Consider the following 16005-nt stretch of genomic DNA (forward strand, 5'->3'; position numbering starts at 1 on the left):
GAAAGCATGAAGTCCTGTTTGTCACACGTCCCTGCATAGAAAGCATGTAGTCCTGTTGGTCACACGTCCCTGCATAGAAAGCATGAAGTCCTGTTGGTCACACGTCCCTGCATAGAAAGCATGAAGTCATGTTTGTCATACGTCCCTGCATAGAAAGCATGAGGTCACACGTCCCTGCATAGAAAGCATGAAGTCCTGTTTGTCACACGTCCCTGCATAGAAAGCATGTAGTCCGGTTTGTCACACGTCCCTGCATAGAAAGCATGTAGTCCTGTTTGTCACACGTCCCTGCATAGAAAGCATGTAGTCCTGTTTGTCACACGTCCCTGCATAGAAAGCATGAAGTCCTGTTTGTCACACGTCCCTGCATAGAAAGCATGTAGTCCTGTTTGTCACACGTCCCTGCATAGAAAGCATGTAGTCCTGTTGGTCACACGTCCCTGCATAGAAAGCATGTAGTCCTGTTGGTCACACGTCCCTGCATAGAAAGCATGAAGTCCTGTTTGTCACACGTCCCTGCATAGAAAGCATGAAGTCCTGTTTGTCACACGTCCCTGCATAGAAAGCCTGTAGTCCTGTTTGTCACACAAAGCAGGAAAGCATGTAGTCCTGTTTGTCACACGTCCCTGCGTAGAAAGCATGTAGTCCTGTTTGTCACACGTCCCTGCGTAGAAAGCATGTAGTCCTGTTTGTCACACGTCCCTGCATAGAAAGCATGTAGTCCTGTTGGTCACACGTCCCTGCATAGAAAGCATGAAGTCCTGTTTGTCACACGTCCCTGCATAGAAAGCATGAAGTCCTGTTTGTCACACGTCCCTGCATAGAAAGCATGTAGTCCTGTTTGTCACACGTCCCTGCATAGAAAGCATGTAGTCCTGTTTGTCACACGTCCCTGCATAGAAAGCAGGAAAGCATGTAGTCCTGCATAGAAAGCATGTAGTCCTGTTTGTCACACGTCCCTGCGTAGAAAGCATGTAGTCCTGTTTGTCACACGTCCCTGCGTAGAAAGCATGTAGTCCTGTTTGTCACACGTCCCTGCATAGAAAGCATGTAGTCCTGTTTGTCACATGTCCCTGCGTAGAAAGCATGACGTCCTGTTTGTCACACGTCCCTGCATAGAAAGCATGTAGTCCTGTTTGTCACACATCCCTGCATAGAAAGCATGAAGTCCTGTTCGTCACACGTCCCTGCATAGAAAGCATGTAGTCCTGTTTGTCACACGTCCCTGCATAGAAAGCATGAAGTCCTGTTTGTCACACGTCCCTGCATAGAAAGCATGAAGTCCTGTTTGTCACCGACCTTATGAACATGTTTCTTTCTGATCCTTCAGATGATTGATGGAGTTTGACGATGTACACATTTCCTCAAACAGATTTGCTTCTGATGAAAGGTTGATCCTGAAACACGTTGAGCTCCTTATATTATTTGTTGTCTATTAAAATACAAATATCAATGGATTCTCTCTTATTCCGTCTTTAAATGTATCTTATGAAACAGTCACAATGTATTGATTAGCAGACCAACTATTAACTGACACAGCTCAGTATTTATGGTGTGCAGGAGACAGGAGTATCCAACACTTGCTGACACTCCTTTATTTGTTTGATATAGCAGCAGCTTCTTGCGCCAGAGCTGCATTCCCCCATGCCCCCGCACCCTAAGCCATTCAATAAAACTCCTAAAGTCATAAACTGACTCCACAAACAATTGGTGTGCCTAACATAGAATTTGTCTTTCTTGTAGCATCACAGGCAGCATCAAGAGGGATCTATGCCATGTGATATGCAATGTGGGTGCCAAGACTACACCCTCAATATTCATCCATCACTAGGGGTCCAAATTAATAGACTGGAGAGCATTACTTGGGGCCTGCGGTCCTTTAGGATGCACCAGCTTGAACACTTCGCATTGCACATTTTCACCATTGAAGTTTCAGTGTCTTTTTCTTGATGGTCTGAGAGTGAGATGATTTGGCTTTGGTACATGTCATTGTACGTACTGGGACTAAGAAGGGGTAATGCTCTCATTACTTGCCGTAATCTGTATTACTCCTTGTCCTAGACTTCCTATACATCTGCCTCTCTCAACTTGAAGAATGGATTGCTCCCTCCTTCGTATCATACAGAAGGTCCCAGGAGAGTTGAGCAGTCTTATACCCTGAATGACAGTGGGGGAAAAAATGCCAAAATCATTTTTGCAAGTAGACTGCTATAAGAAGGCAGGCGCCTTCATTGGTATGCACAGTGGCAAGGAAGAGTAGGATTAGGAGTAAATAATTTTACTCATAAGAAATTAGAAAATTACCCTGCAGACTATACAATGATTATTAATAATATATGAAACCTTTTCTTCTTTCAACAGAGACCAGAGCCATAATTAAAACCAAACTCTTGAAATGAACATGAGAAAGTGAGCTATACAGAGGAATACGAGAGGTACCACAGAATCATCATTTTACTAAGCCTATAACGACATTCCCACCCTCACAGGAGAGTCCAGTGCCCTGCACATCGACTAGGATCCATACGAACAAGAAGGCATTGGTCTGCTGCTTCAGTCACAGGCTCAGTCAAATCACGTACATGAACTTTCACATGCCTGAGAAGCGGGACAAGTGTACAGAGTGTAAGAAAACCTTCACCCACAGTTCAAACATGGACATCCATCGCAAGATCCACACAGGGGTGAAGCCACATGAGTGCACAGAGTGCAAGAAAAGCTTCACTTTCCCTTCATCTCTGAGAAGACATCAGAGGGTCCATACTATCGAAAAGCCATACAAGTGCACGGAGTGTCGGAGAAGCTTCAAGCTCTGTAGTGCATTGAATCTTCATGAGAGGACCCATACTGGGGAGACGCCCTACAAGTGCACAGAGTGCAAGAAAAGCTTCAGTTTCTCCTCAGCTCTGAGAAGGCATGAGAAGATCCATACTGGGGTGCAGCCTTTCCAGTGCACAGAGTGCAAGAAAGGTTTCAGCCTACCTTCATCTCTGAGATACCATCAGAGGATCCATACTGGGGAAAAGCCATACAAGTGCACAGAGTGCAAGAACAGCTTCACTGACTCTTCATCACTGAGAAGACATCAGAGAGTGCACACTGGGGAGAGGCCCTACCAGTGTACAGTGTGCAGGAAAAGCTTCTCTGACACTTCATCTCTGAGAAAACATCAGATGGTCCATACTGAAGAGAAGCCCCATAAGTGTACAGAGTGTGAGAAAAGCTTCAACCTCAAATCAAACCTGTACAAGCATCGGAATATCCACACGGGGGAGAAGCCCTATGAGTGCGCAGAGTGCAAGAAAAGCTTCAGTCAACCATCAGCTCTGAGATACCATCAGCGGATCCATACTGGGGTGAAGCCCTACAAGTGCACCGAGTGTGGGAAAAGCTTCAATCTCTGTAGTAGATTGAATCTTCATCAGAGGATACATACTAAGGTGAAGCCCTACCAGTGCACAGAGTGCAAGAAAAGCTTCTCTTACTCCTCTGCCCTGAGAAGCCATCAGAAAATCCATACTGGAGAGAAGCCTTTCCAGTGCACAGAGTGCAAAAAAAGCTTTTCACAGAAATCAAACTTGTACAAGCATGAGATGATCCACACTGGACAGAAGCCCTATGAGTGCACAGAGTGCGAGAAACGCTTCACTGACCCTTCATCTCTGAGAAAACATCAGAGAGTCCATACCGGAGCGAAGCCCCACAAGTGCACAGAGTGCAAGAAAAGCTTCAGCAGCTGCAGTAAATTGAATCTGCATAAGAGAAGCCATACTGGGGAGAAGCCCTACGAGTGCACAGAGTGCAAGAAAAGCTTCAGTCAATACTCATATTTGAGAACACATCAGAGAATCCATACTGGGGAAAAGCCTTACAGTTGCCCAGAGTGCAAACAAAGCTTCAGTCAATCTACAGTTCTTAAACGCCATCAGAGGATCCATACTGGAGAAAAGCCGTACAAGTGCACAGAGTGCAAGAAAAGCTTCAGTCAACCCTCAGTTCTTAAACGCCATGAGATGATCCATACTGGGGAGAAGCCCTACAAGTGCACAGAGTGCAAAAAAAGATTTGGTTTGAAAGGGGCCTTGATTATCCATCAGAGGATCCATACTGGGGTGAAGCCCTACAAGTGCCCAGTGTGCGAGAAGAGCTTCACTCAATCCCCAGCTCTGACACGGCATCAGAGGGTCCACACTGGAGAGAAGCCCTACCAGTGCACAAGTGTGCAAGAAAAGCGCCAGTCTTTCTTCAGCACTGAGAGTCCACCAGAGGGTCCATACTGGGGGATGCCCCATGAATTCACAGATTGCAAGAAAAGCTTCAGTGACCTCTCACCTCTTAAGACACCATGAGAGGATCCATACTGGGGTGAATCCCTACAAGTGCACAGAATGCAAGAACTTAAGTGACCCCTCTGCACTGCGAGTTCATCCAAGGGTCCACGCTGAGGAGAAGCCCTACCAGTGCACAAGTGTGCAAGAAAAAGGGCCAGTCTTTCCTCAGCACTGAGAGTCCATTAGAGGCTCCATACTGGGGGGAAGCCCTAGGAGTGCACAGAATGCAAGGACAGCTTCAGTGACCCCTCAGCACTGAGAAGCCATTACAGGATCCATCCTTTAAAAAAAAAAAAAAAAGACTGAAGAACCATGCAGTCTTTAGGGGGTCTTTGAAGACCCAAAAGTTCCCATGGTGCCAAGTGAAGAGATGTAGCGCTGTGAAGCCTTGGCCATAAATGAAATGAAAGAAATACATCTACAGCAATGAACAGGACTTACAGCACAAGATTAATCGGGCAATTAAACTCTAACAGGAATTCAAATGCAGGAAATAAAAGGGATCCTATATTACACTGCGATTCGCACCCTCAGTAATACTGAATATAAATAAAGAATGAAGAGTAGATCTGGCAATATTCAATACCAATATTCGGTGAAAGAATTGTTCCTGAATTTAATACATAATTATAAAGGGTGTGCTCTTCCTATTTAGGAAGGGCACACTCTTTATGATTATGTATTAAATTCACTGAATATTGGTATTGAGTGTTTCTTGAATACTAAGTGGCGCAGAAGCCGGTGTGAAAACCCCAACCTATTCATTGTGCATGGAGAGACGATTCTACAGAGCATTCAGGAAAACAATAAAGTCGCACTATTTGGCAAAAATATATATCAAGGCCCCATTAGAACATTATACACAATGTGATCAGTGAAATAATGGCAGCCATGACAAATGAACTAGAAATTAAATGGCAACAAATCACAAAAATAATCGTAGAAAAGATTAAAATGGCAAAACACAAGAAACTCCATGTCTAACTCTGTACCAAATTTCAGGATGAAACAACTAATCTTGATGCAGGAGACCTAAAAGAATGCAGCAAATATCTCTGCCAGTGCTGGACGTCAACACCAGTGACGCTAGCAACAGGAGAAACATTTCCACTCCTCAAGAACCTCTACCAGTGCTGGACATCGACACCAGCGACGCTAGCAACAGGAGGCACATTTCCACTCCTCAAGAACCTCTGTATGTGCTGCAAATTCAGACCAGCTATGCTAGCAACAGCAGACACATTTCCACTCCTCAAGAACCTCTGTCGGTGCTGCAAATTCAGACCAGTTATGCTAGCAACAGGAAGGACATTTCCACTCCTCAAGATTCTCTGCCAGTGCTGGACATCATCACCAGCGACGCTAGCAACAGGAGAAACATTTCCACTCCTCAAAAACCTCTGCCGGTGCTGCAAATTCAGACCAGCTATGCTAGCAACAGGAAGAACATTTCCACTCCTCAGGAACCTCTACCAGTTCTGCATACTCATACCAGCTCAGCAAGCAACACGAGAATCATTTCCACTCCTCATGAACCTCTACCAGTGCTGCAAATAAACAACAGCCAGGCTAGCAACAAGAAGAACATTTCCACTCCTCAGGAATCTCTACCAGTGCTGCAAATCAACACCAGCCAGTCTAGCAACAGGAAGAACATTTCCACTCCTCATGAACCTCTACCAGCGCTGCATACTCATACCAGCTCAGTAAGCAACAGGAGAAACATTTCCACTCCTCAAGAACCTCTGCCAGTGCTGCAAATTCAGACCAGCTAGGCTAGTAACAGGAAGAACATTTATACTCCTCAAGAACCTCTACCAGTGCTGCAAATCAACACCAGCCCCGCAAGCAACGGGGAGAAAATGTCCACTCCTCAAGAACCTCTAACAGTGCTGCAAATCAACGCCAGCCAGTCTAGCAACAGGAAGAACATTTCCACTCCTCAAGAACCTCTACCAGTGCTCCTCATATCAGCAAGGCAAGCAACAGGAACATTTCCACTCCTCAAGAAATTCTAGGAGTGCTGCAAATCAACACCAGCTAGGATTTCAAAATGAAGAACATATCCACTCCTCTAGAACCTCTACCAGTGCTGCAAATCAACACCATCCAGTCTAGCAACAATAAGAACATTTTCACTCCTCTGGAACCTCTACCCAGCGCTGCAAATCAACACCAGCTAGGATAACCACAGGAAGAACATTTCCACTCCTCAAGAACCTCTAGCAGTGCTGCAAATTCATACAGCTAGGCTAGAAACAGGAAGAACATTTCCACTCAAGAACCTCTAGCAGTGCTGCAAATTCATACAGCTAGGCTACAAACAGGAAGAGCATTTCCACTCCTCAAGAACCTCTAGCAGTGCTGCAAATCAACACCAGCGAAGATAGTAACAGGAAGAACTTTTCCACTCCTCAAGAAGATAGTGCCTACTCTACATATTCCTACCAAATTACCTGTCTACCTGCAAACCGTACGCTAGATGTGGGTAAGGCACATATTCATATAGAATCCATACCTGCTTACCTGTAGCCAATGCACTCCCCCCCGGATAGAACCGGACAGGGGGCATTTTCATACAGAATCCACACCTGTCTACCTGCTACCTATACACAGTACCATGATATATATTTGGGATGGACGCATGTCCATATATAATCCACCCCTGTCTACCTGCTATCATACACTGTCCCATGGATATATATGGATGGGACACATGTCCATATAGAATCCACACCTGTCTACCTGCTATCATACTCTGTACCATGTGAGATGTGTTGGTGGGATGCATGCCTATATAGAATCCACACCTGTCTACCTGCTATCATACACTGTACCATGGGATATATGAGGACGGGATGCATGTCCATATAGAATCCACACCTGTCTACATGCTACCTATACACTGTACCATGGGATATATGAGGACGGGATGCATGTCCATATAGAATCCACACCTGTCTACATGCTACCTATACACTGTACCATGTGAGATGTGTTGGTGGGATGCATGCCCACATAGAATCCACACCTGTCTACCTGCTATCATACACTGTACCATGGGATATATGTGGACGGGGTGCATGTCCATATAGAATCCACACCTGTCTACCTGCTACCTATACACTGTACCATGTGAGATGTGTTGGTGGGATGCATGCCCACATAGAATCCACACCTGTCTACCTGCTATCATATACTGTACCATGGGATAGATGTGGGCGGGATGCATGTCCATATAGAATCCACACCTGTCTACCTGCTACCTATACACTGTACTATGTGAGATGTGTTGGTGGGATGCATGCCCACATAGAATCCACACCTGTCTACCTGCTATCATACACTGTACCATGGGATATATGAGGACGGGATGCATGTCCATATAGAATCCACATCGGTCTACATGCTACCTATACACTGTGCCATGGGATATATGAGGACGGGATGCATGTCCATATAGAATCCACACCGGTCTACATGCTACCTATACACTGTACCGTGTGAGATGTGTTGGTGGGATGCATGCCCACATAGAATCCACACCTGTCTACCTGCTATCATACACTGTACCATGTGATGAATGTGGGTCGGGATCTATGCACACCTGTCTACCTGCTACCTATATACTGTACCAATGGATATATGTGGGTTGGATACATGTCCATATAGAATCCATACCTGTCTACCTGCTACCTATACACTGCACCATGGGATATATGTGGACGGGATGCATGTCCATATAGAATCCACACCTGTCTACCTGCTATCATACACTGTACCATGGGATATACATGGACAGGATGTATGTCCATATAGAATCCACACCTGTCTACATGCTACCTATACACTGTGCCATGGGATATATGTGGACGGGATGCATGTCCATATAGAATCCACACCTGTCTACCTGCTATCATACACTGTACCATGGGATATATGTGGACAGGATGTATGTCCATATAGAATCCACACCTGTCTACATGCTACCTATACACTGTACCATGGGATATATGTGGGCAGGATGTATGTCCATATAGAATCCACACCGGTCTACCTGCTACCTATACACTGTACCATGTGAGATGTGTTGGTGGGATGCATGTCCATATAGAATCCACACCTGTCTACCTGCTACCTATACACTGTACCATGTGAGATGTGTTGGTGGGATGCATGCCCACATAGAATCCACACCTGTCTACCTGCTATCATACACTGTACCATGGGATATATGAGGACAGGATGCATGTCCATATAGAATCCACACCCGTCTACATGCTACCTATACACTGTACCATGGGATATATGAGGACGGGATGCATGTCCATATAGAATCCACACCTGTCTACATGCTTCCTATACACTGTACCATGGGAGATATGTGGGCGGGATGCATGTCCAGATAGAATCCACACCTGTCTACATGCTACCTATACACTGTACCATGGGATATATGTGGACGGGATGCATGTCCATATAGAATCCACACCTGTCTACCTGCTACCTATACACTGTACCATGTGAGATGTGTTGGTGGGATGTATGCCCAAATAGAATCCACACCTGTCTACCTGCTACCTATACACTGTACCATGTGAGATGTGTTGGTGGGATGCATGCCCACATAGAATACACACCTGTCTACCTGCTACCTATACACTGTACCATGTGAGATGTGTTGGTGGGATGCATGCCCACGTAGAGTCCACACCTGTCTACCTGCTACCTATACTCTGTACCATGTGAGATGTGTTGGTGGGATTCATGCCCACATAGAATCCACACCTGTCTACCTGCTATCATACACTGTACCATGGGATATATGAGGACAGGATGCATGTCCATATAGAATCCACACCCGTCTACATGCTACCTATACACTGTACCATGTGAGATGTGTTGGTTGGATGCATGCCCACATAGAATCCACACCTATCTACATGCTACCTATAAACTGTACCATGTGAGATGTGTTGGTGGGATGCATGCCCACATAGAATCCACACCTGTCTACATGCTACCTATACACTGTACCATGTGAGATGTGGTGGTGGGATGCATGCCCACATAGAATCCACACCTGTCTACCTGCTATCATACACTGTACCATGGGATATATGTGGACGGGATGCATGTCCATATAGAATCCACACCCGTCTACATGCTACCTATACACTGTACCATGTGAGATGTGTTGGTGGGATGCATGTCCATATAGAATCCACACCTGTCTACATGCTACCTATACACTGTACCATGTGAGATGTGGTGGTGGGATGCATGCCCACATAGAATCCACACCTGTCTACCTGCTATCATACACTGTACCATGGATATATGTGGACGGGATGCATGTCCATATAGAATCCACACCTGTCTACATGCTACCTATACACTGTACCATGTGAGATGTGGTGGTGGAATGCATGCCCACATAGAATCAACACCTGTCTACCTGCTATCATACACTGTACCATGGGATATATGTGGGCAGGATGTATGTCCATATAGAATCCACACCTCTCTACTTGCTACATATACACTGTACCATGGGAGATATGTGGGCGGGATGCATGTCCATATAGAATCCACACCTGTCTACCTGCTACCGACACACTGTGCCATGGGATATATGTGGGCCAGATGCATGTCCATATAGAATCCACACCTGTCTACCTATACAGCGTACCATGGGATATGTGTGGGAGTATGCAGGTCCATATAGAATCCACATGTCATGTCTACCTGCAACCTATATATATACACTTTACCATGGGATATATGTGGGTGGGATGCATGCCATATCGAATCCACACCTTTGTGCCTGCTACCCATACACTGTACCATGGGATATATGAGGGCAGGATGCATCTCCATATCGAATCCACACCTGTCTACCGGCACCCTATACACTGTACCATGGGATATGTATATGTAGTATGCAGGTCCATATAGAATCCACACCTGTCTGCCTGCTACCTATACACTGTACCATGGGATATATGAGGGCAGGATGCATGTCCATATTGAGTCCACACCTGTCTACCGGCACCCTATACACTGTGCCGTGGGGGATATATGTGGGTGGGATACATGTCAATATAGAATCAACACCTGTCTACCTGCTATCTATACACCCTTCAATGTCAATGGGATATATGTGGGCAGGGTGCATGTCCATGTAGAATCCACACCTGTCTACCTGCTATCTATACACCCTACAACGGGATATATGTGGCCAGGGTACATGTCCATATAGAATCCACACCTGTCTACCGGCAACCTATACACTGTACCATGGGATCTATGTGGGCAGGATGCATGTCCATATAGAATCCACACTTGTCTACCGACACTCTATACACTGTACCATGGGAGATATATGGGTGGGATACATGCGCATATAGAATCCACACCTGTCTACCTGCTACCTATGCACTGTACCATGGGAGATAAGTGGGCAGGTTGTATGTCCATATAGAATTCACACCCCTCTACTTGCTACCTATACACTGTACCATGGGATATATGTAGGCAGGATGCATGTCTGTATAGAGTCCACACCAGTCTACTTGCAACCTATACACTGTACCATGAGATAAATGTGGGTGCAATGAATGCCCATATAGATTTCACACATCTACCTACTACCTATACACTACCATGGGATAGCTGTGGGTGTTATTCATGTACATATATAATCCACACCTGTCTACCTGTACACTGTGCCATGGGATATATGTGGGCAGTAAGCATGTCCATATGGAATCCACACCTGTCTTCCTGCTACCTATACACTACCATGGGATATATGTGGGCAGGATGCATGTCCATATAGAATACACATCTGTCTACCAAGTACCTATACACGGTACCATGGGATATATGTGGGTGGGATGCATTTCCTTTATAGAATCCACACCTGACCTGCTACCTATACATATATGATATATGATATATGTTGGCAGGATGCATGTCCATATTCAATCCACACCGGTCTACCAGTACCTATACACTGTACCATGGGATATATGTGGGTGGGATGCATTTCCTTTATAGAATCCACACCTGACCTGCTACCTATACACTGTACCATGGGATATATGTGGGCAGGATGCTTGTCCATATTCAATCCACACCGGTCTACCATGTACCTATACACTGTACCATGGGATATATGTGGGTGGGATGCATGTCCTTATAGAATCCACACCTGTCTACCTGCTACCTATACACTGTACCATGGATATATGTGGGCAGGATACATACCCATATAGAATCCATTAACATCATGTCAATAGAACAGAGGGGCAACCGAGTCTTGTGAAAACAAAGAACAGGTAATGCTGAATTCTAGCCATCGTGCAGGAACCCTACAGTGCACATGTAAAGCGCATACAGTGCACATGTAAAGTAGGCTGTAAGTTTAGCCATATTTGTCAAATCTACCCTGGTGAATCATTGCGGGGCATATACTAAGATCTTCCAATTGAGCCTTTTTAATTCTTTTTGAAAACAACAGTTTAAAATTATTTTTTACTTGATGGCCACGATTAACCATTCAATCAGACTTTCTAATTACTAGTAATTTGTTAAGCAATTTTAGCACCCTGGCGGGGGCGCTGCCACTCAGGTGGCTAGGAACGCGATCTGAAACCTACAATCTCACTGTATGTTCTAAGCCTGCTGACGGCTGATTTCCTCTACCGCTTTCTTCCCCCTACACTCTGTCCCTCTTTTTTTGTTTTACCACCTTCTCACCCCCCACTTAGCGGCTGCACTGGCCATAGCCGCCTCTTCTCGGCTCCTGCTGGCCGCCATGGAAAGGAAAGAGGATCTCTGTACAGCAACATGGGATATATGTGGGCAGGATGCATGTCCATATAGAATCAACACCTTTCTACCTGCAACCTATACACTGTACCATGCGATATATGTAGGTGGGATGCATGTTCGTATAGAATCCACACCTGTCTACCTGCTATCTATATACCCTACCATGGCATATATGTGGACAGGGTGCATGTCCATATAGAATCAACACCTTTCTACCTGCAACCTATTCACTGTACCATGCAATATATGTAGGTGGGATGCATGTTTGTATAGAATCCACACCTGTCTACCTGCTATTTATATACCCTACCATGGCATATATGTGGACAGGGTGCATGTCCATATAGAATCCACACCTGTCTACCTGCTATCTATATACCCTACCATGGGATATATGTGGACAGGGTGCATGTCCATATAGAATCCACACCTGTCTACCTGCTATCATACACTGTACCATGGGATAGATGTGGCTGGGATGCATGTCCATATAGAATCCACACCTGTCTACCGGCAACCTATACACTGTACCATGGGATATATGTGGGCAGGAAGCATGTCCATATAGAATCCACACCTTTCTACCTGCAACCTATACACTGTACCATGGGATATATGTGGGCAAGGTCCATGCCCATTTAGTATCCACACCTCTCTACTTGCTACCTATACACTGTACCATGAGAGATATGTGGGTGAGATACATGCCCATATAGAATCCACACCGTCTACCACGTACCATGGGATATATCTGGGTGGGCTGCATGTCCATATAGAATCCACACCTGTCTACCTGCAACCTATACACTTTACCTTGGGCTATATGTGGGCAGGACGCATGTCCGTATTCAATCCACACCTGTCTACCAAGTACCTATACATTGTACCATGGGATATTTGTGGACAGGATGCATGTCCATATAGAATCCACACCTGTCTATCTGCTATTTATACACTGTACCATGGGAAATATGTGGGTGTGAAACATGTCCATATAGAATCCACACCAGTCTACTTGCAACCTATATACTGTACTATGGGATATATGTGGGCAGGATGAATGTCCATATTCAATCCACACCTGTCTACCAAGTACCTATACACTGTACCATGGGATATATGTGGGTGGGATGCATGGCCACAGAGAATCCACACCTGTCTACATGCTACCTATACACTGTACCATGAGATATATGTGGGTGGGATGCATGTCCATATTCAATCCACACCGGTCTACCAGTACCTATACACTGTACCATGGGATATATGTGGGTGGGATGCATTTCCTTTATAGAATCCACACCTGTCTACCTGCTACCTATACACTACCATGGGATATATGTGGATGGGATGCATTTCCTTTATAGAATCCACACCTGACCTGCTACCTATACACTGTACCATGTGATATATGTTGGCAGGATGCATGTCCATATTCAATCCACACCGGTCTACCAGTACCTATACACTGTACCATGGGATATATGTGGGTGGGATGCATTTCCTTTATAGAATCCACACCTGACCTGCTACCTATACACTGTACCATGGGATATATGTGGGCAGGATGCTTGTCCATATTCAATCCACACCGGTCTACCATGTACCTATACCCTGTACCATGGGATATATGTGGGTGGGATGCATGTCCTTATAGAATCCACACCTGTCTACCTGCTACCTATACACTGTACCGTGGGAGATATGTGGGCAGGATGCATGTCCATATAGAATCCACACCTGTCCACCTGCAACCTATACACTGTATCATGGGATAGATGTGGGCAGGTTGCATGTCCATAAAGAAATCACACCTGTCTACCTGCAACCTATAAACTGTACCATGGGCTATATGTGGGTGGGATGCATGTCCATATAGAATCCACACTCCACACCTGTCTATCTGCTACCTATACACAGTACCATGGGATATATGTGGGCAGGATGCATGTCCATATAGAATACACATCTGTGTACCTGCTACCTATACACTGTACCGTGGGAGATATGTGGGCAGGATGCTTGTCCATATAGAATACACATCTGTCTACCTGCTACCTATACACTGTACCGTGGGAGATATGTGGGCAGGATGCATGTCCCTATAGAATCCACACCTGTCCACCTGCAACCTATACACTGTATCATGGGATAGATGTGGGCAGGTTGCATGTCCATAAAGAAATCACACCTGTCTACCTGCAACCTATAAACTGTACCATGGGCTATATGTGGGTGGGATGCATGTTCGTATAGAATCCACACCTCTCTACCTGCTACCTATACACTGTACCATGGATATATGTGGGCAGGATACATACCCATATAGAATCCATTAACATCATGGCAATAGAACAGAGGGGCAACCGAGTAACGTTTTGTGAAAACAAAGAACAGGTAATGCTGAATTCTAGCCATCGTGCAGGAACCCTACAGTGCACATGTAAAGCGCATACAGTGCACATATAAAGTAGGCTCTAAGTGTAGCCATATTTGTCAAATCTACCCTGGTGAATCATTGCGGGGCACATACTCAGAGCTTTAAATTGATCCTTTTTAATTCTTATTGAAAACAACAGTTTTAAATTATGTTTTACTTGATGGCCTGAAATAACCATTCAATCAGACTTTCTAATTACTAGTCATTTGTTAAGCAATTTTAGCACCCTGGCGGGGCGCCACCCAGTCAGGTGGCTAGGAACGTGGGACGAAACCTACAATCTCATCCCATGTTCTAAACCTGCTGACGGCTGATTTCCTCTACCGCTTTCTTCCCCGCCACCCTCCGTTCCTCTTTTTTTGTTTTAACACCTTCCCACCCCCACTTAGCGGCGGCACTGTGCACAGCTGCTCTTTCTCGGGTCCTGCTGGCCACCATGGAAAGGAAAGAGGATCTCTGTACGGCAACAGTGACTTTGCTTCACGGGCATCATGTCTAAGAAACATTCTTGCCAGGAGAAGTGAGAAGGAGCCCCAAAGGAGGGAAGGAACCGGAGTCGGCTTGAAGGAGAGCCGGAAAAGTGCCACCCGCTCCATGGGGATTGGATAATCTGAAATTGCTGATGGGGTTTATATCACCTGACCATCCACTGTCATGTGATGGGGGCAAAAAGAGCATGATGGGAAGGGGGGTGAACTAAGAGCTCTTAGACCAATACAGAAGCTGAGATAAAAGAAAGGAAACTTACAAATAAAGCAGAGAAAGGGGACTATACCATAGTCTCCCAAAAAGTGGCCGGCATCGACGGGAGCAGAAGGAAGCCTCATGCTGCCGTATTGAGAGACTGGATTGCCCCTGACTCCTGGTGCCAGGCTGCCACGTGAGAAGGCTGATGTCTGTAGGACCTGTGTACTTGTGCTAGACCGCTCAGGTGAGGGGTATTGATGTGTTCAGATATGTCTCAGATTCTTTGTTGTTTTACCAGAATAAATCCTCATTCTTAAAATGTGAAGATAGTGCTGTAATAACTCATTACATTTTTCAAAAGGATGCATCATATATGATGGGGAAATTAAATCCTAGGCATTTTAACTTCTATAAATGATTATATAATACTGATATAAATAAAAAAATATTTCTAATGAATACTTTTCTCACAGAGGCCTCATCTTTTTAAATCTTCTTTACATACAGTGTTGACCAGAACATGTGTTGAGCACCACCAGGTGGCGCTGTGCAGGTCTAAGGTCCACTCCATCACTACTCCTTTGCATCCTTTTGTGACAAAGGATGTTGTCCATTTATGTTCGTGGAGCCACTGACTCAACCTACATCAGATTCTTAAATTTTGGTCACTCAATGTAGGAAGGTGTTTGGTGCATGGGGGAAGTTTCA

General features: G+C 45.2%; 1 protein-coding gene across 1 annotated transcript in view; it reads left to right on the forward strand.

The window, feature by feature from the left end:
* The window catches only part of LOC138516898 (zinc finger protein 658B-like), a 75986-nt gene extending 60230 nt beyond the window's left edge, over positions 1 to 15756 (forward strand). The window contains exon 2 of the mRNA XM_069632352.1: positions 2362 to 15756. Within this exon, the coding sequence (XP_069488453.1) occupies positions 2583 to 4349 (1767 nt within the window). The 5' untranslated portion in view covers positions 2362 to 2582 and the 3' untranslated portion in view covers positions 4350 to 15756. The remainder of the gene's footprint in view (positions 1 to 2361) is intronic.
* Positions 15757 to 16005: the final 249 nt, after the last annotated feature.

This window comes from Ambystoma mexicanum, chromosome 6q (genome assembly GCF_040938575.1).
Source record: "Ambystoma mexicanum isolate Mex_15411 chromosome 6q, UKY_AmexF1_1, whole genome shotgun sequence".
Taxonomy (NCBI): Eukaryota; Metazoa; Chordata; class Amphibia; order Caudata; family Ambystomatidae; genus Ambystoma; species Ambystoma mexicanum.